Here is a 25,930-nt window from a genome sequence, read left to right as displayed (position 1 = left end):
TTACATAATAATACTACTAATAGCTAGGCCATAACAATACACATTCCTTAATAACAATGATAACAGCCAGGCCATAATAACAATAATACACATTCCATAATAACAATGACAATAGCTAGGCCATAATAAGAGCCAGATTATTTATTCACATAATCTCTATTGTGATACTAAACATTTCTGGAAGCCCGCTTTCTGGCATTTTCTTCTTAAAGACATTTAATAGCACCTTTATACACGTAGAATACGCTTTTAGCTTAGTTAAATAAATACAAATGCAATTAATTAAACCGTATATATCATGTACAAGATATGCGCTCAATTCTCGCGTCGGTTGTCTAAAAAAATAAGAAAAATTCTCTCTCACGCACAAATCACAGATTTAATTGTGCTGCTGCTGCTGTTATGATCCGAGTTGTGAGATTAGCCGAGGTGACCACCCCTTAATTCATGGTCGTTCGCGGGCAGATGAAGGCTCGAGCCATCGCGGCAGGGAAGGGCCCTGCACCATGGCACCGCGGGCTCGAGGCACTCACGACGAAGCGTGACGATGCCAAGGAGGACGGCCTCGTCGAGGGACAGCAAACATCACGGAGGCCGGGGAGTCGTTGACAGAGTGGCAATCGACAAGCGCGGACATCTTCGGAGATCAGAAGGGAAACATCTCGAATATTTAACGAGCAGGAGGCTTTCGCGACCAATATTATTCATACTGAAGGTTTCTGGGTTAGATCGCGTAAGTGTAAATGTTGTGTCGTAACCCTCCACCACCCGACACAGCCAGTAAGGGATTTGTCACGTGAACAAAACGCGCCAATGAGTGACCACTTCAGCCCGCCGGTGTGTTGGAGAGTAAACACACAACATTTACAATTCCCCACATTGCTGCTCTTCTCAACACCGTGGCCGTGATGCTTTCCATTTTTTGAGCACACTTTAATTCCGATATTGGGAAGCAGTTGGAGCTATGCACTTTTACATCGTATAAGGTCGTGCTCATTACACACAAAGTGCTTTACCACAAATGCACCACGATGCCACGCTCATCTCGTCAAGGAGCGTAAACCATCACGCGAACTCCGCTCATCCTTGCAGCAGACTTTGGCTAATCATCGAACAAAGGCGGTGGTCACCGCATCGCGCGCTTTCAGCTGCACTTCTTTTGCGGCCGTCTGGAACGCTCTTCCCTCCGAGATAATGGAGCCACTGAAGCTGTGCACTTTCAAATCTCGATTGAAAACTCATTTAATTAGAACTGCTTTTTGTGTTTAGTTTGTTGTCCTTCCCCCGCACCTCCGATTACCACGTTGGCTATGTACTGTGCGAAAGAAGTTCAACACGCGTACTTAATATGCATTCATTCAAATCGCAAGGACTTGTTGGAAAGCGTTATAGAATGCGTGCATTTCCTTAAATACATTTTCGTCCTTGATTTGCATGAGGTTTAAAACACACACATATACAGTCGCCACAATATGTTGCCCTCCTAACACCCACTCGTGACCTTGACTGGTAAACATATTCCTAATTTCGTAACCACACATTTCTCTTCATCTCACTAAGCCGATTTGTGCCCAAATATCACGTGATATGCCTTGGGAAGTATTTACTTTCGGCAAAAAAAACCCCAGGGGATTAACACAATCCGCTTGTCCACGGCAATTACTCTCCCGTGCTGTGAGTGTGCGGCGAGTTCAGTCGCGGAGGGTGATTCTGAGTCCAAGCGCCGGCTGAGAGAGAGTCGTGCTCGGTTGGACTGGGCTGTGGATGACTTTGCGTCGAAACGGAGGCCCCCTCGCGTCCCAGCTGCCTTGGCTGGACCATTGCAGCTCGCTGCAGTTCCGAGTCGGGGTGGCAGTGTCCCGGAGTTTTCTGGCTCTGGCTCCGCTGGCTCTGATGGCTCACTCAAAACCAGCTCCAGGCTGGCTCTGGGCTGGCTCTGATGGCTCACTCAGCACCAGCTCCAGGCTGGCTCCAGCCTGGCTCTGATGGCTCACTCAAAACCAGCTCCAGGCTGGCTCTGGGCTGGCTCTGATGGCTCACTCAGCACCAGCTCCAGGCTGGCTCCAGCCTGGCTCTGATGGCTCACTCAGCACCAGCTCCAGGCTGGCTTTGGGCTGGCTCTAGGCTGGCTCTGATGGCTCACTCAGCACCAGCTCCAGGCTGGCTCCGTCTGGCTCTGGTAGCTAAGAGAGACTCCCAACTCCACGTTGGCTTCAGCCGCTGCTCCACCTCCAGATACTTTTACCTGGCTCCAGCTCCTGAGCTTTACAAAGTAAAACAGAACCAGCCATGCATTTTCTCGACAGTCATAGCATTATCCCGAGGAAGTTTTTGCTGACAAAAAGTACGTACGTGTAATTATGCATCCACGGATAACCGGATGTCGCCCTGAGCCAGAAGAGTGCAGGCGGCATGGCGGAACAATCCGCTGCAGTCTCGTGCACCACCGCGACTCCTCCTCGAGTGGGGAGTTCCCAAACGTCCCCAACTACTCCCGACGACCCCACGTGAGTCTCCAGCTCCACTGTCTGCGGACCGTCGCCCACCGCGTGCACTGCGTGGTGTGTGCACAGTGGGGCGGCTGGTGACTTCCTCACTCAGATTGAGCCTCGGATTCAAGAACCCTCGCCAAGACAATCCCAGCGCCACGTGCTCTCCGGGTCTCGAGATGCGTGGTTGCTGTGCAGCGCCACGCACAGCAGGTGGCACGCGTGTTGTAGCTGCCCTGGAGCGGTGGCGCTGTGGTTAGGGCACTGCGCCACTAAATCGGCCATCCGAGTTCGATTCCCGCTCAGGATTAATATCAGCATCGAATATTTGAACCCGTCATGGACCTCACGTAGGTTGACAAAGGCGGTCGGGCGTGGTGCTGGCCACCCACCGCCTCGTGTGCCGTGCCGGCCTTCACGGGTGCTCGCTAACAGCACTTGCCCCAACAGTCTGGGCAGGCTATACGGTAGGTATCTTTGTCTTTGTAGCTGCCCTGTCCTTTGGGTTCCGGCGTCGGTAACCCTGGCTCTTGCTTCCTCTGCCCCCGTGTTTGTCTCTCTTGCTCCGTCGCTCTTCCGCTTCTCCGTCGTGGGTTGTTGACTGCTGCTCGTGACATCTCAGACGGCATCAGGCAACACCTCAAGGGCGATGCTGCAGATAAGAACGGGAGCCACTCTTTTGTACTCTCAACAGGAAACCAAAAAATGTTGTTTAAGAAGCTTGACTCTGCCGATCAGCTGGCCTGCTGAAACGCGAGGCATGAGTCCGCTTGACTGAATTGGTTGTTGAAGGAAAAAATAATAAATTAAGTAAACATGGACGATTGTATATTTCCCACAAAGCTCAGCATTCGTGCTTGCTTCATGAGTTTCTGTCGCAGCTCGAGCAACTGTTGTGTTCACATGGCGCAGCGTGGGAGGGCAGGAGATGTGGGATGTGATGGATGGAAGAAAAAAACCCAGAAACGTTGTCGGAGCAGCCTTTCCTCACGTAACCTTCGTGGGTGGCGAGAGCTACAGCGGAATGCACGGCCGACGAGAAAATTGCACCCTTTACTTATTCCGCTTTGCGTTTTGGCACTTGGTATTTTTCGTTTGTTTGGTTTTTTGATGCAGGCGATGACGACTCGATGTACGCGTGAGGAATCGCCTCCAAGCTGCTCTTTGGGGACAGCTGTGGTGGCGAGGGCTTTTTGCTCCACTTTCTCCTTCGCGACGTTTCACCTGCCGGTTTTTTTTTTTAAAGAGATTTTCTAATTTGACTTTTTTTTTAATTATCCTTCGTTGCTCACCCCGTAAACAAGGCCACGCTTCTTACAGAGCCGTCACAGACTCGGCAATGAGCCCGCTTCGAGTACATCCACTTCCCATCCTTACTCGAGCATCGCCCAAGCCAAGTTTAAATTCAGCACCTTTCAGCTGTATCGATGTAAATCAGCTCAAGCTTACCGTGAATCACGAAGCTTCTGTGTGGCCACCCCCACTCTGACCCCCCTCCTCCCCCACTCGCTTCTCCCCACGCCCCCTGTGAAAACAGACGTCGCTCCGTGTAGCAGCGTCGACGCCCTAACGTCACATCTCCTCCTCCCTCTCCTCATCTCTGCTGTCCCTTTGCAAGCGTTTTTCTCCGTTCCTTTGTCAGCGTTTTCCTCGTATTATTATTTCCCAATGTTTCTCTTCTCTCTTCCATTTTTCTCGTTACTTTGTGTGTGTGTGTTGTTCCCATTCATTACATCCTCACCTCTACTGCGCTCCCACGCTGCGCCATGGGTAATTACTCGTGCTACAACGGAAACTCACTAAACACGCACTATTGCTGAGCTTTGTCTGGAACATCCGAACATCCATGTACACCTCAACAGGCAATGAGCCTTCCGGACGAATGTCTCAGAGCAAAATGCGTTTCAGCAGGCCAGCTCGTCAGCAGAGTCAAGACTCTTAAAGCAAATTCTGTTGCTATGGGTGCCAAATGTTAATGGCAGGATCCATGCACGTGAGCTATGGGCCCCATCAAAGCAAAACAAATGCATGCCTAGACAGTCAGTTAGACGTCAGTTGTTAGTGTGTGGAGGATGTGAAGGTTGTTGAAAATGTGCATCATACAGTGGATTGTGAGAAGCTAAAGAGCTGACATTGTATTTATCACGATGAGTTTTTATTAAAGACTAAATACGAATATAAAATAAATCTGGAAGAATGTAAAGTGCAGAAGAGAGGAGGAACGGCAATGGTCAGGCGTAGTGAGTTCACGCAAGATTCGGAGTGCATATATGGAAAAGAAGCTTCTGGCTATTAAATAGAAAGTATGCGGAAGGATGCCAGGAATTTCATGACAGCATTAGGGCCTTGGAAGTTCGACGAGGGGCTGGTGGCAGGAAAGCGCTCTCAACGTAGACGCAAATCAGGAAGAGGCAGGGAGGAGGCTTTGACGGGTGGGGTTCGGCGCGCAGGATGATTGAGTGCGGTTTTCTGACAGTGGCATCCAGAGGTCAGCAATATAACGGAAGAGCCGAAGGCAGATGGTGGAATATTATAAGAGTTGGAAGCTTGGGAGATCGGGAGGTATCCACTGTCCAGCACAACTACAGAATTTGGCGCAGGGGTGGAGGGCCTTTGTGTGTACAGCCTGTTCTATATCGCGGTAGCTGCGTCCCGGAAGAGCAACGCGTTATGGAAACATCGCGTGATAATATAGAGTATCGGGGTAAAGCACAGTCGGCGATAACACGTGAGATGCGTACCGCAGGCTGAACAAAGACAGGCGCGTGAGTAGCATCTCGAAGCATCAAGCGGCATCCCAATGCCTCGTGTGATGATGCTACGCGGAGGCAGCCGTACGACCGCCGATTCCTACTCGTGCGATGCAATCCCGTTTACTCGATCGTTTATATCCAATTCGAATCCGCGTTGTAAATAGATATGAAAAAAATTGTACCCGAATGCATGAATCGCGTGATGAAAACACGCGTTTTAGAAGCACGGACTGTACATTGGAACTTCTTTCGCACCGTACGTAGCCAAACGTGCTATTCGGAGATGTGCGGGGAGAGCAGGCCAGACACTGGCACGACTTCACGTGGCCTGTGGCCACTCGGGGCCTACAACTTCGAATCTGCCGGTCGCCGTGAAAACAAAAATGTTATCCGCAGCGCTAATTGGGCACGAGAGGGGAGTGAATATTTTTTTTCTAGCTGGCAACTCCGTACAATATTTCGATTCTGTCGCTGTGGTAAACGCGAGCTCCCGCGCGACAACATGTACGGGCCTTTTATGGATGACGCTGAGGTGTGGCACCTTGAGTTAGCCGCCGATTTTATCGGATTGTTCTCTTGGGCGAGGGAGCGGTTGGTTCCCCGACCCCGATCCAGCAGAAGGAAGTGTGTGTGGCGGGTGTGGCGCTCTCAGTGGCGTCGGTTGTGATAACCTCGTGACCTCGACGTCACCGTTAAACAATGTGCAGACGGTCAACCCAGTGGAATGGCAATACGAGGCCCTGTGAATGAGGACACGTGCCTACCGACCTGTGATGTCGGGCAGCGTGTCTCTGGTTGGAAGCCGACACCGCAGCTTTCGTCGGAAAACGTGCAGAAAGAAAGTACAACTTTTTAAAAACTGGGACGTTGTAGAAATGTTCTTTTTCATTATGAAATATCTGAATGCCTTCACGCGCTAATGTTTGGGAAGTATGAAGTATACAATTCTAATTTACAGTCCTCTGTAAGCCCACTGTTTGAGGAAACTCCCCCCCCGCTCCTCCACACTGTGTTATTCAAGGGGGTTGTTTGACCATACTTCACCATGATGGTCAATGTGCGGGTTGATAGATGAGCGCAAAGACTTGTAGTTAAGATATCACTCACCACTGATGTTACTAAACTCAACTTTTTATTTTACCAGGTAAGGCCGCACTGAGCTATGGAGATATTTTTCCAGAAGCGACGTAGCTATCACAAATGATGGCTCGACTCAGTGGGCTTCTCGCGTGGAAATGTATGGCAGTGAAATACTCCTAAAGGCACGTTTCTCAATGTGGAGGGGAAAAACCGAAGGGCTCTGAGAAAAAATCTACGCGCCCACGGGGAGAGAGAGACGTGCAAACTCCAAATACAGGGTGCTTCAAAAAATGTTAACACTTACATGGGACTATCGTTTTTAATGGTAAAAGAACAGATAATACACTGTAACATGATAAGAAATATACGTTAACAGCTTCAAAAAGTCTCCACTTGTTCAACACGTGCCTGCAATCTTCTCCAGGTGGTTTCCAGAGCACCAGAGTCACATTTCTCGTGGTATTGTTGCAAACACTCAGGAGTGTTAACATTTTTTTGAAGCACCCTGTACACAACAGGCGTCAGGATCGGGATCGAACCTCCGACCTCCTGCATACCAGGCGAGCTAGTTGACATTCTGGTCGTAACCAGGCCCACAGCTGCAGTGTGCTCACACCACTGCTCCTCCTGGACACAAATGCATAATTTGGGGTCTGAAAAATGCGCCCATTACTGGCAGCCCCATGTATGGAGCCCTCTGCGTGCGATGAATCACCAACGGATGGAGGGAAACGGCGGTTCGCGTTGGGCGTGGCGCCGTGGTGAGTAATGCACTGCACTGTGACCACGATGATATTCCTTCAACGGTTCGCGTTTGCTACAAGGTAAAGTCATCATAATAATGATGATTTTAGATTTGTAAGGCGCATTTAATCCAAAGATGCCAAATGCGCCACCCTGTATGGAAGCAGGGAAATGAGACAGAGCCAATAGCCTAAACGACCCAGAATTATGGGGAAACGGGACATTTTCAAGACGTGACTTTTCAGGGAAGATTTAAATATCTATAAAGAATCTCATTGTCAGAGGCACCGCGTTCCATAGACGTGGAGCTGCGCTGTCATGTCCACGCAGCACAGCGGGGATATTATTGCATCCAAATTGAAAACGTGTAACCACTGTCCACCATGCTTCATAATTCGACCTAATTGTTAAAAGTGCGTGGATTTCTCTCCAGCGTGTGGCAACCTTAATACATTCGGCCGCCTCGGGTGGAGGAGGGCGTACGACACACACCAGCGATGTACTCAACGTGGCCGATGTGACCCCCAACAACAGCAACACAACAATTTTGAATCATAACAACAACGACCATAACAATGGGTCTCGAGAAGCTAGCGCGCATGCGTTCACATTTTCTACCAACTTAACAATGGTGACAGGAAAATAGGAGTCTCGCTCTCTCGGGCACTCTCTTGCAAGCGTTACGCCCCAGCAGAACCCCCAAAGGGCGTTACGCGCGATTAAAAATAGCGGTCACCCGTTAACTCACTTGTGTGGTCGAACCTCAAGTGATGACACACTTACACTCGCTCTCTCTCTCGCTTTCTCAAGTTTCCCTTCCCCTTAAAACACCCATTTCCCTCTCGCCTGGCACGCGCGCACACACGCACTCCTGACAAGTGGCATTGCACGGCAGCCACACACACACACTCTCTTGCGCGTCTTCTTAAAACTCCAGCCGTCCTCGAGTTCCCGCGTTTCCTCTCCGCCGGGTGTCCTCGTAAACGTCGTCTTTCATCTCGAGGAAGAATGTCGGCGCAAAGTCTCTTCGCTGCCATCGCACTGGCCCTGTCGTTGATCTGCGGTGAGTTCAACAAAAATATTACGTTAAAAAACGGTACCTTCTTATCCGTTTGAATTATTGTAAAAAGAAGCAGATGCGGTGTTCAGTTAATCCAAGCGGTTGGGTAACTCTAAATAGCTGTCAACTCATATGGTTTACCCCGTATACTTGTACAGGGAAATTGCGTTTTCAGGTCCATACGTCGTACAGCCGTTTCAGTATGGACAAAAAATATATATTTGTCTATTTGTTTGTGTTTCTCCCTTGTGGGACGTTGTCGGATGAAACTTGAGATTTATAATGGCACGGGGTGAATAATAATGTCTGAATTGGTCTGTAATAAGGTAGGGCACTGATAAGGGGTTGACAGGTTTGACTATTTTCTGCGCTTTCATCGTAAGGGGGTCGACTGAATTCATTGTTAGCCGTGCCCTTTCTCAAAGGCACCAGCGACCATGACATTCCTTCCATTGAGCTCGATCCATTGTATTTTTTTTTACCAATTAAGGGCCCGTTAAATATGTCCATTGAATCACATTGTTAAACTTGCTGATGCAACGTAATTCTCGCACCAAGTAATGTTCCCAGACAAAATATAATGACTCAAGATCGACGTATGACACGTTCGTTGGAACGTTCCTTGCGTTGTTTCCTCGTCGAGTATTTGGCCAAACGTACAATTCAGCAGTATACAGCATTCCACACTTGTTCAAATGAATCACCTTTCCCTTTAAAAAGAAGTCGCGTTATCTTCACGAGCTATTCATTTGAGTCATTTTGTGAAAACTTGTATTTATATGGAGGCGTTTTTGTCCCCCTCCCCCCATCTACATATATAAAAGTAAACGCTTGTCATCCCTCCTAATGAATTACGTTGAAACGCACGTTACCTCGGACAGGTTTGTTTTTACAAGTAACATTTGGCTCTCACCAACATCCACTCTCGTGGAGGAAACGCGTCCTGGCAATTAACGGAGTGGTCGCGCACCCGGGCACGTGCCACGTGAGTCGTGTCCGTGTCACGTGACGCGTGCCGCGCAGCCCCTCTGATTGGTCGGAGGTTGTTGTTGGTGGATGGGGCAAGTGCCGGATGAAGCTAGTGCGGGGCCTGTAACATGTGTTGTAAAGGGCCCTAAATAAAAACACATAGATATTAAAACACAAATTATTAACTTGCATGATTAAGTAATTGTATTATTTTCATTTGCTAGACAGCCAGATAATACGACAAATCGCTAACCTTAAACACCCAGTCGTTCATAAAAGTTGAAGGCAGTATAGTACTATGGTAATAGAGCAAGTGCAGAATCACTGAACCGGAATTGTTATCTTGAAAGCATTTGGCGCGGGGCCCTTGAAAGTGCGGGGCCCGTAGCTACTACATGTGTAGCTACTACTACTACATGTGTAGTAGCTATTACATGTGTAGCTAATTTTGCTAAACGATAATTAATCCGGCACTGGATGGGACCAACCACGACGCGCCTCGGCTTGAATCGCAGACGGCACACGACGTTTAATCGCTTTAGACTATCGTCATTGTAGTGCGTGTTTTATGTGGCGCTGCACTCTGATGTTGTAGGAGAAAACATTTATTAAAAAGTCTATTTAATTAAGTAGAACGTGTTGTCTATATTTATTAAAGGTTGCGCATTTTGACGTGACGTCACATTTCTCACCCCCCCCCCCCTCGTCACACATCGTCACAAATGTCTGACCCCCCCCCCCCCCAGGTGCGTGACGTCATTTATGGACGGCCCCTTAACACAACTTCCCAGGCACTCCCGCCTGCCTGTTATGCATATTTTTACATTTAAAAGCACAGTAATGTACGTGTGCATGTTGAACTTCTTTCGCACCGTACATAGCCAAACGTGCTGATCGGGGTGCGGGGGAAGGACAACAAACTTAACCCACAAAAATAAGTTCTAAAAGAAATGCGTTTTCAATCCTAATTTAAAAGTGCATAGCTCCAGGAAGAGCGTTCCAGACGCCGCCGAAGCGCATCTGAAAGCGTGCGATGCCTCAATTTCAACCTTAGCCTGAGTTTTAACAGTGCCCCGCTGGAGGAAAGACAAATTCAAGTGTTGAACTTAACCACGCCCCAGATATGACCGCATTCTCTCCATCCATGGCATAACCATAACTCACATTGTAACGCCACCCTGATTCTGACCACGACCCAACTTTCGTGTTTGTTCGACGGCTAGCCGAAAGCCGCTGCCGCTACGAGGATGTTGACCGGGCCTCGACTGACGGTGGTTTATCCTCCTTGACGAGATCGGCAAGGTATCGCGCAAGCGCTTTGTGTGCGATGAGCGCGATGTTCGGTCGGTGATGTCACGAGCGTCGTGATTTCTCGCTTAGCAGAGTGGGCCACGTGACGACGGCTGCTGCCACCTTCCACGCCAGTGTTGTTGAATGCAGGGTGGCATTGTTGTTGTTGTTTGTGTGTGTGTTGTCTCTGTTCTCACAGTGGCGCGAGCACAGGACAGCCCTGGCCTGCTGCAGCAGGTGAACGTGTCGGAAGGGGAGACGGCCACCCTCACCTGTGGATATAACCTCAGTGTGATGACCGACGTGTCAGAGGTCAAGTGGCACATTCAACGGGACCAGAACATTGTGAGTTGTTACACTGACGCGGGCCCTATATCCTTGCGGCTCGTTCACATTGGCGACTGTGAATTCTCTGGAGGGACCGTGCCGCTATTGGCGTTGGTTCAAACGACAGAAGGCACTCGCCTACTTACGTGCACGAGCAAGTATCAATTCCAAAGTAATCAGTGCAAGGAGTTCCATAATTGTTGTCGTAGAAAAGGCTGGATTTACTTCAAGACATTATCCGGATAAAGTTTGTACTTAAAGATGTTTTTACAGCCCTTGCCAGGATAGTGTATGTATATTTATATATAGCTCTTTTTCAGAAGTGACCTGGCCACAAATGATAGCTCAACGAAGTGGCTTAACATGTGGAAATGTACAGCAACCAAATACTCTAAACGCGTGATGTTGATTCTAAATGTGGAGGGGAAAATCGGAGGACCTGGAGAAAAATCCACGCGACCACGGTGAGAGAGAGACACTTAAACTCCAAATATACAGCAGGCGCCATGGTCGGAATCGAACCTACAAACTCCTGTATACTAGGCGACGTAGTTAACATCTCGCCACCGCGCCGACCAGTATGTTGAACTTAATTCGCACCGTGCGTAGCCAACTGTGCTCATCGGAGGGTGTGCTTGGAAAGACGACAACTAACGTCAGCCTTTGCTACAAGAACAACAACAACAACAGGAACAACAACAATCATGAAACTCCTTTGTACTCCTCACATAGTGGCACCAAGATTATGCTCGCTTTGTGCATTGTCGCTGCCTTCGTCCCTTGCACCCCACCCCCTCCCTGTCCCGTCCTGTGCAAAGTGTCTCCTCCCATGCATGGCAAGCCCACGTTTTGGCAAATCTTTTGCCCACAACCTCTGTCCAATCACGGTACAGCTGTCCCTCGTTTCACGCGTCGGTGGGAGGTTGTGTTCCTGAACACGGCGCGTGTCTCAAAGTCGCGTAACATTCAAGGTAATAATTTCCCCATGAGAAATCAAGGGAATGGTTGTGGTTAAGGAAAGCACGTTATCGACAGCTCATTGTCACGTCCACATATTCCACTGGTTGCAGTCTACATATTCTCTGTACAATACTACCATACGCGTGTTGAAGAGAGTAACAAAAAACAGCCTATTTAAACAAAGACAGTAATAAAGTAAAGCTAAACGATTTTGAACACGTTAGTGAGATTGCTTGAGTGCGGTGGCGTCCTGGAGCTGATGGAGGGGTAGGAGGGGTGGGACAGTGGTGGGTGACTGGAGAAAGAGGAGCGGGAAGGAGAGAGGGCGGGGAGGTTTTCGTTCTCATCGAATGAAAGTGGCTCGCGAGAAGGAGATGCCCGACTGATACGGCTGCCCGCACTTGTGGTGGTTGTGAGCACCGCTGGGTTAAGCTGGTGCGGGGCCTGTAGCGTGTGTTATAAAGGGGCCCTACATTTAAAAAAACACGAAAATATTAAAACACAAATTTTTTACTTGCATAGGAAAGTCATTGTATGTTGTGGTTTGGCTCTCCGACGCACCGGTTAGTGCTGCACTAGTAACGAATTGTCACGGTTTGTTAACGTGACAATCCTTACTAGTTGGCTGTGTCGGGTGGTGGCGGGTTTAAGGACGCATTTATATATTTACGCGATCTAACCCAAAAAAAACAACCTCTATTATGGACGATGTTGGTCGCGAAAGCCTTCTGCGTGTCAAATTGACAATCCAACGTTAACGTCGCTGCCGATGGGAATGGCGGACGCACGGACGCCTCACTCGATTTGACTTGCGGCAGCGAGGAGCGAGTGAGTGAGTGGTGGCCGCAGCGTTCCCCGAGCCTTAGGGGCCCCGCGCGAGGTCCCGCGACTCCTCGCGTCGACGCCGCGTCCGGCGCGACGCTCGTCAGCCACGGGAGCGGCGAGGAGGAGGAGGGAGGAGGAAAAAGGGGGGAAATTTTCCGTCATCGCATTACCAAGAAACTTTGTGGGCAGCGGTGGCACGGCATTGCCGAAACTCGCATTGTACAACGCACGCTTGTAACCGCATGCTTCTCCGTTGGCGGGGCTACTCACGCTTCAGCGATCACGCAGTTGAGTCGCGCTGCTATGCCGCTGCATTTGATGAATTGCGGTTCTTGCACCGTAAGCTTGAATTGAGTGAATTCTTCCCCGACGTGACTGGTGCATTTCGAATTCGTTTTACATGCTTGGAAAGGCGGCGCGCTGCACCGTCGAATCTGCGCATTGATACTCGTGTATCATACACACGTAGTAGACGTACGAACGGGTACTAACATATTGCACGGATTTAATTTGAGTCCGAAGATGTATTTGAATCGAATGTTCTGTGTGCGGTGTGTCACATTTAAAACATATATAGATAACCTCCTTAACGAACCTTAATTGCTACCTTGACCCGAGTTGTAACAGTGCGCCTGACGCTGAGCCGAATTCCAGCGTTGAACCGAACCGTGCCCCAGATGAACTCCGCATTCTCCATCCATGTCACAACCATCGCTCATGTTGCAACTCCACCCTAACTCTGACCATGACCCGACTTTAATCTCCACCGCAATGTTTCCCCCCATTGTTTATTGATGTCCATTCGAAAAAATTCCCCGTAATTAATAATGCAACGTGGGTGTGCATTTATTTGTAACAGCTTTTTCATGTTTTTTTGGGGGGGAGGGGGGGTTTTAACCATCACAGAGCCATCATTCCGAACAAATGTCACAACGGCTTCAGACTCGCTGTACCGTAGCGTTGTCGGGCATTTCCATCAAATGCGCATCGAGGGACTTTTCATAATTCATGTTTGCTGCCTTCCATGCAACAAATGTGCCCCAGCGCCGAGAGGAAACACACCGGAGCGGCAACACCGACACACGTTCCCCTCCCAGTTTGCTTTTCTGATTCTTTCAACGCACGACAACCGTTGTGAGTGGGAATTATGAGACTTCGAGATTGCTATCACTGCGTAATACCGCAGGAGTAATTTTATTTGAGTTGGGTGGGGTGGGCGGTTCTGTCTCGGAAAGCATGAGCCGTCCAAGTCGCGCGAGATCCTGCAGATTGCATTTGCCACCAACGGCAGCCCACCACTCATCAATAATTCCCAACGTCTGAAACACCACTGCCCACGAGATCTCAGAGGCGATGGCACCCGCCGCCGGACACCTGCGCCTGTTCATGATAAAGCGCTCTTCGCACAGCCATGCTGAAAGGCACGCTCAGAATGTTGGATCGTAAAAAAATAATGAGCTTTCTTCCAGGTGGGTGCCACGGTGGCTAGGAGATGTTAACTCCCTCCCTTGGTTTACGGGAGGTCGTGGGTTCGATCCAGACCCTGACGATGCCTGGATATTTGGAGTTTGCAAGTTCTCCCCGTGAGCGCGTGGATTTTTCTCCGGGTCCTTCGGTTTTTTCCCCCTCCACATTTATAAATAAGCGTGTAAAGTAGTTGGCATTGCTGTACATTTCCACGTGATAAGCTATCAGTTGTGGCCAGATCGCTTCTGAAAAAGAGCTATGGAGCTCAATGGGCCTTCCCTGGTAAGATAACACATCTTTTTAAAGTTTATAGAAACTAAGCCAATATCGGACACACAAACTGAACCTTTATTTTCAATTGTGTGAGAACCATAAGCATTCCCGTAATCCAGCGTGACTTCGTGTGGATCGCGATTCGTCAAGCGCGTGACAGCGCCCACCTATGGAAACAGCTTTTGCTCGGAAACAGAACAGCAAGTAGGTGTTTGGAAGGTCGTTTGGGGGGGCTGGGGGTTTGAGTGCTCTCTTATGCGTGTGCGTTTTATCCAGGTCCTAGTATTTCTTCTCAGATGCGTAAAGCGATCAGTAACGGAAGTTGCCAGCCAAACATGAACGGCAGAACTCTGACTAAAAGATTTCTGAGACTCCGTGAGGCTTCAGAGGTCAAGGCATGTTGTACTCTGATCCGCCTGATATACATACAGGTGGTAGTTTCGACCCCGACCCTGACGCCTGCTGCATATTTGGAGTTTGCGTGCTCTCTCTGTGGTCGCATGAATTTTTCTCCGGCTCCCGCGGTTTTCCCCTCCAGATTTAGAAACACGCGTTTAGAGTATTTGCCATTGCTGTACATTTCCACGCTATAATTTGTGGCCAGGTGGTTTCTGAAAAAGAGCCGAATAGCTCAGTGGGGCCTTACCTGGTCAAATAAAACTCGTTAAGTTGTAGTTTATAGTTTTATCCCAGCACACAAGGGGCGATGCTTGTGAATGACGTCTCCGTGACTGCCGCAGTGCCTCGCTTGCAGGACACGGCGCATTCGCTGGCAGGCGCTACGGGGTAGGGTGCATACGTTGCAGCGACTGTTTCATATACGCGTGTGTTGACATACAGAGTGTCTCATGCGTCTGGAATCATGGGAACAATAATACCAACATGGCAATAATAACGCTTTTATTCACGGAACGCGCTCGATGCATCCAGCATTGTTCCTGACACACAACTCCAGACGAGATACCCGTCAGCAAGCACACGGCAAATTGTGTCAGAGGTCACGGTGTCACACGCGTCAAGGATGCTCTGCCGCAATTGTTCAACACACTGAATTTATCGCCCTCCACATTCGCAATCTTTTCTGTCTCCTCTCTGTTTTCTCCTTCAGCTGGTGCTCAATCCACGCTTTTGCTCTCTCTGTGTCCCCCCCCCCTTCACTGGAACAAACTTCCCTCTCCACATCAAGCGGTCATCTTTGCTCACTAGTTTCCACTCTGCACTCAAAACTCACTTGTTGTTCCCGAGCTAACCCCACGACCCCCTTAATCTCCCCCTCGTCACTAACCATCGTTACTGTTCCCTCTTCATATTCTCATGATATGGCGATCACTCATTCCCCGTTAATTCAATCCATTAGTCATCATTTGCTGTCATCAATTGCGCTTTCACCGAATTCACGCGTCGCAGATTTGCCACCAAATTGCCTCCTCTCATCCATTCCATCTCCACCGTTACATTCAAACGTAGTGCAGTTGTTAATTCTTTGTAAAGTGCCTTGGTTTGAGGCGCTATATAAACTACGTTAAGAGATAAGGAACACACTCCGCTGCTCCTGATGCGGCTATCTGCCTTGACCAACCTGAAATGTAAAACTGTAGCCGTTGTTCTGCGTCTTGATCAGCCGTACGAAAGAATAAGAAGACCAGACCAGACGAGCCGTCAGGCTGATACCATTCCCTGACTTGAGTATAGCCACCACTGGGCCATTACCGGAAAAAACGTGCATGCCTCATCATGGCGATTCAAGGAATTCGATTTTTTTTATTGTAGTTGTGGTTTTTCTCCCACAGCGGCAACAAATGATAGCTCAGCGCCGTGGTTTTATCACGTGGAAATGTATAGCAGGCAAATACTCGAGACACACTTTTGAATCAAAATGTGGAGGGAAAACCCGGAGGACCCGGAGAAAAATCCACGCGACCACGGGGAGAGAGACACGCAAACTCCAAATATATACAGCAGCAGGCGTCAGGGTCGGGATCGAACCCAGGACCTCCTGCATACCAGACGAGATAGTTAGCATCTCCTCGCCACCTTGGTGCCGCCATCTCGCGTGACGTTCGCCTCTTTGCCCTCCAGCCGGTGCCCTGCATCAACAACAACAACAGCAACAACAACAACAACAACAGCAAGTCGGCGCCGCTGGGCCGCTTCGCGTGCACGTGGAAAGCGTCGGAGGGTCGCGCCTGGCTGGCGATCGCGCGGGCGAGGCCGGAGGACGCGGGCCGCTACGCGTGCCGCGTGGCTCACGGGAACGACACCGCGGGCGCGTCGACCATCGGCACCGTGGTCGACCTGCTCGTGGGTGGGTGACGCGGCTGGGGGGCCGAGCAACCCCCCCCCCCACTTCCCCCCCTTCCTCCTCCCCCCCCTCCGCCCCCCCTCCCTCCTCCTCCCCCACGTGTAACTCTCAAACGCGCGCGTACGCACACAACGCGCGTGCCCACGCGCATGTTGAACAGTTTCGGCCGCACGGGCGCTTTATCGCGGGCAGGAACAATGGGCAAGGGATGGATGGAGGAAGTGGAGGAGGATATTTACGCAGCCCGGAGCTAGCCGAAATTTTCCAGCTTATGTTTGGTGCACGGTTCTTGCGATTTTTTTTTCCTCTACGCCAACTAAGCACACTCAGTGCGATATGGTGTGTTTTTCGGAACTTATCCCCACGTGTTATCCTGCTTGGTGATTGACGTTTCGCTCCACGGTAGCTTCTTATTCTTCCGTTCCTCAGTTCCATAGGAAGATACCCGCACCTCCGATAAGCACGGTTGGCTACGTACGGTGCGAGTTCAGCATACATCAGAATATTGATTTACGGGGCCGTCCATAAATGCCACGGGAGTTAATGACAGGGGAGTCAGCCTACGGTGCGAGTGGACTAATGGCCACCGGAGGTAATGACAGTGGAGTCAGCTTGCAGTACGAAAGGAATGATCTAGAATAGATCATTCCCTTAGAAGGAAGACAGTCGAGTCTGCTGGTAGAACGAGCGTCTAGAACCAGCAAGAAAGTTCGGGAATGGGGGCGTGGCCTCGGACGGTATTTAAGGGAGATGCGCGGGAGACTCGGGGCTGTTGCAGTGGGGGACTCCGCCTGTTCCAGTGTGAGAACGTGGCTCCTCAAATAAAGGAACCATCTCAAGACAAGTGCGTCCAAGTCGTCTTTACACAAATAAAAAAAATCACGCGAACGATCGGTGTCCCACATCTAAACCAGAACCGGTGTCTTTTCATTGCCGCCAAAAGTTATCTGATATGTGCATGTACAAGCCTGTTTTGTCAATCCTTTGCTGCGATATTTTGACCATACTTCACCACGCTGGTCAGTGCGGGCTATTGGAGATGTGAGGAGTGCCGAGCACTGTCCTGCACTGCCCACATACTCCTTGCACCTGCCTGTTACGTACGCACGGTGGTCATCCATACATACACCCACAGACGGACATTTGCGATCTACATCCACAGTACAAATATTGTACCTGCACCGACACTGTCCGCCACAACAGTTGACCCTGCTTCCTTCTTAAATGATGCAGTCGAGTTAAAAAGTCACTGCCACCATCACCACTACCACCACGGCGTCTCTGGGTCGTTACGGCCCATTTCCAGTTCTGACCACCACACCGAGACACAATTGGCCATGTGAGTACCTTGTAGACCGGGTAGGGTTTATACACGCGACATACCGTATCGTCATCATCATGAACAATGTTTGCTCCCCTGTCTTTGGGTCACTGTAGGAAGGATCCCCACCGTCGTCCCGGATTCAAAAGCGCCGCTCAACAAAACGTCGACCTTCCTAGAGACCATCACTTCAACTCCCAAGATGACAGCGCCAAGCAGCGTCCCCGACCTGAGCAACGCCACCTCCTCCTCCACCACCACCAACACCACCGCCGCCGTGGAGAGCGGAGCGACCGCGGGAGTCGACCGAACCACGGTTGCGGCGGACAGACAAATCGGCACGAAAGCGCTCGCCGCGACCGACGCCTCGGCGACCCCGAGCGAGAGTCGAGCGACGTCAATGGGCACGGTGCTCCTGAGATCGACAGCCACGTCGACCGGGGGAGCGGCGGCAAAGTCTGAGCAGGGGCCCATTATCGGCATCTCCATAGCGCTGATGTGCGTCTTTGTGTTCGTTACCATCGCCATCTACTTTGTGACCACAAAAGTTTTGTCAAGATGCACGGGCCGGTAAGTTTTTTTTTGTTTGAATATATTTTTTTTTAAATGCATTCCTATTTTTTCACTGGAACCTTTGGTCTTTTTAAAACTCTGCACGTTATGTATTTTTCTCCCCAATTGTATCGCGACTGTGCTTTGGGGGTCACGGCATGAGACGGAGAATTCGAATCTGTCACAGAGCTTAGACGACCGACTTGCTACGCACAGGAACCCCGTTCAATTGCTGTACAGGCGGCTGGCTACCTGGGTTCGAACCCAGGATCTCAGCGATTCCAGCTCAGTGCTCTGACCTCAGCCATTTGTCCACCTCTGACATTTTACTCACAGAGTCAGGGTCACACGCAACACGCCCAATGTGTGCACTCTGTGCGCACATTTTTCGGCGAGTCCTCTCTCAGTGTGTTCCACAATAGAGGTTTTTTTTAAATTAAGATCGCATAAAAAATATAAATGTGTCGTTAAACCCGCCACCACCTGACACAGCCAAATAGTAAGGTTTGTCACGTAAACAGAACGTGCCAATTCGTTACTAGTACAGCACTAGTGTATAGTGTAGTGTATAGTGTAGTATACTAGTACAGCACTAACCGGTGTGTTGGAGAGCAAATCCACAAAATTTACAATCTGAGTACGACGTTTCGCCAGTAATTACAGCCAGCTTCATCAGGCGACAGCCAGATTTGTGGAGAAATACTCCCTTTTCGTTCCTTATAGATGTGATGACGTCACTTGGGAGCACTTCTCGTGCTAAGTAGCGGGGGGGGGGGGTTAATGAATGTCCTGGCTTTGCCAGATTGAAGAACGATGTCGTCACCGCGTTATCGTTCACGTTTGCTGCCTTGTCGTTGTTTCTAATCGCGATGTGATTTTGTTTCGTTGCTCAGCTCGAGAAGCATACGCTTGAGTCGCGCCGTATGAGGCGAGCGAGAGAAGCAGAAGACCGGCGGAGTCATGAGGAAGACGATCGCACTCACACACTCACTCACTCACACACACACTCACACACTCACACACTCACACACTCACACACACACTCACACACTCACACACTCACTCACACACACACTCACACACACTCACACACACACACACTCACTCACTCACTCACACACTCACACACTCACACACACACTCACACACTCACACACACACTCACACACTCACTCACACACACACTCACACACACTCACACACACACTCACACACTCACACACACTCACACACACACTCACACACTCACACACACAAACACACACACTCACACACTCACACACACTCACACATACTCACACACACACTCACACACACTCACTCACACACTCACACACACACTCACACACTCACACACTCACACACACTCACTCACACACACTCACACACTCACACACACACTCAACAACAACAACCGCCATTCGCCACTAAGTGGCGGTGACGTCACCACGACGCTTGTGCCAGGCCATGTGCACCCTGAGGCCACTTGAAGTGTCGAACGCCCGCTGGCAGGAGGTCACGGGGCAGACCCATGTGCCACGGGTCGACTGACCGAGATGACCGAGATGACTGGCTGATGTACCACCTGTGCCCCCTACTGTGCCAACTTGCTGTGCTTTAGCCACCCGGCGCTCCGCTCGTTGTTGTGAGCGTCGCTCCTCCGCCCTCCGTTGTTGTTGGAGGGCGACTGCCTCCAACTGCCCAGTAGCGTCCTTCACGAGCCTCCTCCACTGAGGCCGATCTTGACACCGCTGGTACCAGTCATCGGCAAGTCCACTCAGCTCCACGTCCTCCTGTACCACATCACTCCATCTCTTCTCTAGCCCGTGCCGCGCCCGTTTAGCCCCCTCGATCCGGCCGAACAAAAGCTGTTTAGGCATGCGGTGGCTGGGCATGCGGGCTACATGACCCAGCCAACGCAGCCTTGCCTGCCGGAGGAGCTCACTGATGGGACTTTGCCCAGATCTTTCAAGGACTTGTGAGCTCCTCACACAATCCAGCCTGGTTAAACCCAGGATGGATCGTAGGCAGGCCAGCCTAAATGTTTCCAACCGGCGAAGATGCTCCACTAGGGGGGTCCACGTTTCGCAAGCGTAGAGAAGGGAGGGAATGACCGTGGCCGAGAAGACCTGAAGCTTCGTGCGGAGCGACAGACCAGGTAGCTTCCACACAGCGTTACGCAACCGATGAAAAGATATTGCCGCTCGACTGATTCGGAGTGAGACCTCTGCTGATAAACTGGAGCGGGTCATAAGCACACTGCCCAGGTATGGGAAACTCTCCACTCTCTCCACAACTGCCCCATCACCGATTGGGAGTTGTGGGGGTGGAGTGCCCGATGGTACAAAATACCCAGGCAGGTGCTTAGTTTTGGTGGGGCTGATGGTAAGGCCCCACCTCTTAGTGGCACGCTCCAGTCTCAGCAGCAGCGTCTCCAACTCCTCCACACTCACACACTCACACACACACACTCACTCACACACACTCACACACACTCACACACCGAATGCATGCACGCGCATTCACACACGTGGACAAGTCATTGAGAAATATATATATAAGAACAAAAGGTTGTACCGCTCTAAACACGAGGTAATATATATTATTTAAATGACACGTAAATGAAACGATAACAGAATTGATCAAAGAGAGAGAAAAAATCGACCAAAAAATTACGCAAAGGGAGCAAACACAGCGGGCGTTTGTTAGTCTCTTGTGAAGAAATCAAGTTGGTGAAGGAAGTTGTCAATTGTTACGCTAAATGTGTTGCGTCAGAAGCCGCAGGGCTACTCAGGGATCACGATATTCTTCTACCGAATCTCCGGTGGGTTTCAGCTTTGACAGTTAGATTATTGTCCCTCTGAATCCAAACAAATGTCCAAGCTGCACAGCCTCCTGACTTAGGTAAACAATAAAACTATAAACATGAGTGGTACAATTTGTACGTGCCGCCGTGCGGAGTTTTCGTTGCATGTCAATCAAACTGCAATAAACCACCTCTCAGATGAGCACGGTTGGTTACGTACTGTGCGAAAGAAGTTCAACATACATTTTTAATGCTGGAATGTTGAAATATTAAGTTATATATTTTTGTTACGTGATTATTTTTGCGTGTGCAGCATTTAATAGTCAGGCTTAGATCGTTATTTTTCGTACGATGTCGAGCGACAGTTGACATTTCACACTGCGGGGGTTCATGAGGAAGATACTTGTGTGAGGAGCAGAGGAGTGGATGCATCGCTGCTGCCGTGATGATGATGATGCCTCTCCTTCCATTTTGTGAATCGGGCAATGGAGTGGTTCTACGTTCCACTCTTTTGACTACAGTCACCGCACACGCAGGAGTTGTGTTAATTTGCCATCTGTTTGTCAAATATCCGCGTCTGCCGAGACAAAAACCTCGCTACACTCGAGAAATTGATTTGGTCATGGACTCGGATTCGAGCCAAAGGCGTCGGCGGTGTCGGCTGAGCGCTCTGACCTCTCAGCTACGAGGCCGACCCTCTCGTCATGTGTGAGCGACTGTTGGTGGCTTGGTCAAGAGGTTGACCTTTAGTGGCGTGCGCATACCGTCTGTTGAGACTTCAATTCAGGATCTCACGGATGATGATGATGATCTGGGAATGAGGCCCTTAGTCATCTAAGACACAAGGAAAGTGACATTTTGTAATTCAATTTGTTAACCAATGCATATTGATGTTTTATCACTGTTATATTTCACGACTGATTATTTTTTTTGGACAGATTTTTCTCAGTATTTTCAAATGTCGATTTTAACATACAGTATTACATTTCTGCCCAATTAAAAACAAACTCTATATAAAACCATGTCTGACGTGAAGCGTGTTATTGTAACTCCCTTCGTTTGCTTGAACACAGCAATAAACATAGACACGTTAGTTCATCACGTGACAACTTTATTTATTCCGCCATGTCAGGTGGAGGAGGGCGGACGATACACAAATTACCATTTTGTTCACCCAACCATTCGACCTAAAAAAGTCAGATCACTCGCGAAAACGCAGACGCACGTGTCCACGAATGTTGAACTTCCTTCACACCGTAAAGTACCCAACCGTGCTAATCGGAGGTGCGGTGGAAGGACCAGGGCCGGATTAAGTTCTTGTGGGCCCTAGGCACTTCTGTTTCGTGGGTCCTCAGTGATTACTTTCTCCAGCTGCTGCTGCTGCTGCCCCATGTGACGACTACCGTCGCTGTCACTCGTTTGTTTCACGCCGACTTGGTCCAGACGCTGGGCAGATGTCGGCACTGCTGTTGCGTTCATTATTTAGCCTCTGCTCTAATTCGATTGGAGTGTGCTGTGTACGGCAGATAAGCAGATTTAATTTGAAATTATTGAAAAAAAAACATGGTAAGCCTAAAAATATTATAAGCGAAAGTTTCTTCAGCTATTTTGTAACTATGATTAGCATTTTGGATGACGCAGCTTTTAAAGGATGCCGTTCATTTTCATCGAAAACAAATTCAACGTTTTGATAGGACGACTGCGTGGCGAGCACCATGTTGCTTTACTTTCGTTTAAAAAGATGTAACTTATTTTAGGTGTTAATATGTCTCACTTACAACGAGTCAACGACTTGTTAACACTGCGAAGAAATTGCAATTAGTAGCCAACAAATTAAGTGGCAAAAAGATGATTTTTTGTATTTTTCTAAAAAACTACATTTTGTCAAAATTATTGCATCGAAAAATAAGTTGCCATATTGCCCCATTTTACCGTATATATATTATAATTTCAAAGTGGCAGGGACTTGGGCTACTTGGATGCTATTTTAGTCTCCCGAGATCACGAGTCAAGAAGAAGAAGAAGCCATCATGGGACCTCCTCTGTCAGTACCAAAATATGATAATACGTTTTTCCCCTATTTTTGGCAACAAAACAGCTGTGTTAAGATGTTAAAACACCAAACTGAAACCTTTTACAAGGAATCATGTCTGCATTAACCACAATGTTTGTGGTCAGAATGCAAAAAAACCCTACTCTGAAATTCTAGATGTGAAGCTTTCGTGACTGCAAGGATTCATACTCTTTGATTTTTCGGTAAAGTCACGTAGGTAAAACAATTAATAAAATAAAATAAATGAACACAACTAAATTAAATCACGACGTTTCGGAAGCAACACAAGCTTCCTTCATCAGGAAAAAATCAAAGAGTATACTCTGATAATATATGCATTGTCTTGGTTCTTTCGGTAAAGTCACGTAGAAGGGAAACAATTAAATAATAAAAATACGTTACTTTACCGAAAGAACCAAGAATATGAATCCCTGCAGTCACGAAAGCTTTAAATGGAAATAAATGCATTGTCTTTGAAACTGATTGGTCCACACAAGAGACAGCTTTCTTATGAGCCTCGTCTCAAAACGGTGTTAGACCAGAGGACGCCAAAAGGCGTACAGCACAAAGACAAGCACTATCAGAGTAATGAGAGCTCGGGGTGAGCATCTCACATCAGGGGTCGGGAACGTCCGGCCCGCGGGCCGTACAAGGCCCGCAAAATCATTTGGTGTGGCCCTGCCAAGGCAACCGCAGGCGGGACTCGAAATTCAATAAATCTAGGAGCAAACCAGGAAAAGCAGTTGCGAGTAGCAACATCATCAATACCAGCTAACATCACACGCCTCACCAAAGAGAAACAGTTCCAGCCATCGCATTAGGGTTGAGTTAATGAAATGTTTGACCAAATATAACGGGCTAATTTTTAAGTTGATAATTTTGTATGGCCCGCGAATGATGTTATAAATATCCAAATGGCCCTTGGCAGAAAAAAGGTTCCCCACTCCTGATGTACATCATGGGACCTCCTCTGCCAGGACCAAAATATGATAATAGGTTTTCCCCTTTTTTTGGGCTGTACGCCTTTTGGCGTCCTCTGGTCTAACACCGTATGAGACGAGGCTCAAAAGAAAGCTGTCTCTGGTATGGCCCAATCAGTTTCAAGGACAATGCATTTATTATCAGAATGTTTTTTGTTTGCATTCTGACCACAAGTATTGTGGTTAATGCAGACATGATTCCTTGTAAAAGGTTTGAGTTTGGTGTTTTAACATCTTAACACCTGTTTTGTTGCCAAAAAAGGGGAAAATCCTATTATCAAGAAGAAGCCTTGTTTGAGAGGACAACTTCGTCTCTTTTCACCACCACCACCACCACCTCCGTTAAGACATTCGAGACAACCTTGAGTCGGATTCCATGCCTCGTGAAAGCCACAATCCTAGACCACCTTGACTTTAAAATCTCTGCACACCGCTGGTGGTCGGAGATTTATAATTTAAAACATCCGCCGATAATAGTGGTAACGGTCCGTTCACTTTTAGGAATGCGTGTGACATCACCTCGGAAATGTTGTGAGCAGAAAAATATATCGCGGAAACGCACGGGGGCGATGTAGATTAACGACTTGCTGTCATCCACGCGAAGTTGTGGTGGCAATTCGAACTGAAAATATTTTTTCTTTTGAATCGCTTTTCTCGTGTTCAGATTGTTGTGCCTCCCCCGCCCGCGGCACTTCCCGATTAGCGCGGTTGGCTACGCACACGGTGCGAACGAGGTTCAGCGTCCACGCGCACTTCGCTATCCAAACTTTGCTGAAAGCCACGTCGAGCCGTGCGAACACGGCGCTCTGCAGCAGCACCCCGTGGCTCGTCCACGACGGGCCGCACGAGCAGCTCCTGCAGGCCCGCGATTTATTTACTATTTCAGCCACACGCAGTGGCCCAGGCGGTGACAAATACAATCTGTGGGGTGTCGTGAACTGCGGTGGTTCTCTTACAGGGCGACGGAAGAAGCAGTCTAGTCGCACCTCCGGTTAGCACCGTTGGCTACGTACGGTGCGAGATGCGCAAGAAGTTAAAACTAAACGACTTTTTATTTGACCAGGTAAGGCCCACTGAGCTCTATGGCTCTTGTTCAGAAGCAACCCGGCCACATATGATAGCTCTACGAAGTGGCTTATTGTGTATAAATGTATCGCAGGCAAATGCTTAAACGCGTGTTGATTCTAAATGTGGAGAGAACCCCGTGGATGACGGTCCACACACGCAGCAGGAGAAATATCCACGCGACTACAAAGAGAACATGCGAACTCCAAATATACAGCAGCAGGTGTCCGGGTCAGGATCGAGCCCACGACCTCCTGCATATCAGGCGAGGTAGTTAACATCTCATAGCGACCATGATGATGATGAAAGATGCGAAAACTCCAAAAATACAGCAGGCATCAGTGTCGGGATTAAACCCACGAGCTCCTGCATACCAGGTGAGGTAGTTAACATCTAGCCACCATGGCGCCCCAACATATATACCATGCAGTCGACGAAAGCAGTCAAGCGTTTAGTCACAGCCACTGTTAGCCTGTTCCACGTTGGTTGTGAAGGATTCATAATTCCCAGTCACCCACAGATAAGCCAAGTTGTCAAGTATAATACTGCATAACCAAGTTGCCTTTACCAAATCAGCCAGAGTTCACCCGATCCCCTCGTTCCTAAAAGTAGCA

The 25,930-nt window shown here is 49.0% G+C and overlaps 1 protein-coding gene across 2 annotated transcripts; it reads left to right on the top strand.

Moving 5' to 3' along the window:
- Positions 1 to 598: 598 nt before the first annotated feature.
- LOC144945734 (uncharacterized) lies at positions 599 to 19,497 on the top strand. 2 transcript variants are annotated; one of them, XM_078874304.1, is made up of 5 exons: positions 599 to 733; positions 10,585 to 10,730; positions 16,317 to 16,542; positions 17,977 to 18,430; positions 19,306 to 19,497. In XM_078874304.1, the coding sequence occupies exons 2-5, from the start codon at positions 10,680 to 10,682 to the stop codon at positions 19,337 to 19,339; spliced, it is 765 nt and encodes a 254-aa protein (XP_078730430.1). In that variant the 5' UTR covers positions 599 to 733; positions 10,585 to 10,679; the 3' UTR covers positions 19,340 to 19,497. The 2 variants fall into 2 exon arrangements, with proteins under 2 accessions (XP_078730430.1, XP_078730431.1); XM_078874305.1 differs by lacking the exon at positions 599 to 733 and adding an exon at positions 7,916 to 8,129.
- Positions 19,498 to 25,930: the final 6,433 nt, after the last annotated feature.

Source organism: Lampetra fluviatilis, chromosome 38 (genome assembly GCF_964198595.1).
Source record: "Lampetra fluviatilis chromosome 38, kcLamFluv1.1, whole genome shotgun sequence".
In the NCBI taxonomy this organism is placed as follows: Eukaryota; Metazoa; Chordata; class Hyperoartia; order Petromyzontiformes; family Petromyzontidae; genus Lampetra; species Lampetra fluviatilis.
The sequence above is the reverse complement of the archived record's forward strand: the minus strand, read 5'-3'. Positions and strand labels throughout refer to the sequence as shown.

Bases quoted from the DNA above. Each gene is read 5' to 3' on its own strand.
- LOC144945734 (XM_078874305.1), top strand. From the start codon at position 8,075: ATGTCGGCGCAAAGTCTCTTCGCTGCCATCGCACTGGCCCTGTCGTTG. The intron at 8,130-10,584 runs GTGAGTTCAACA...CTGTTCTCACAG, and splicing joins GGCCCTGTCGTTGATCTGCG to TGGCGCGAGCACAGGACAGC. The intron at 10,731-16,316 runs GTGAGTTGTTAC...TTTGCCCTCCAG, and splicing joins TTCAACGGGACCAGAACATT to CCGGTGCCCTGCATCAACAA.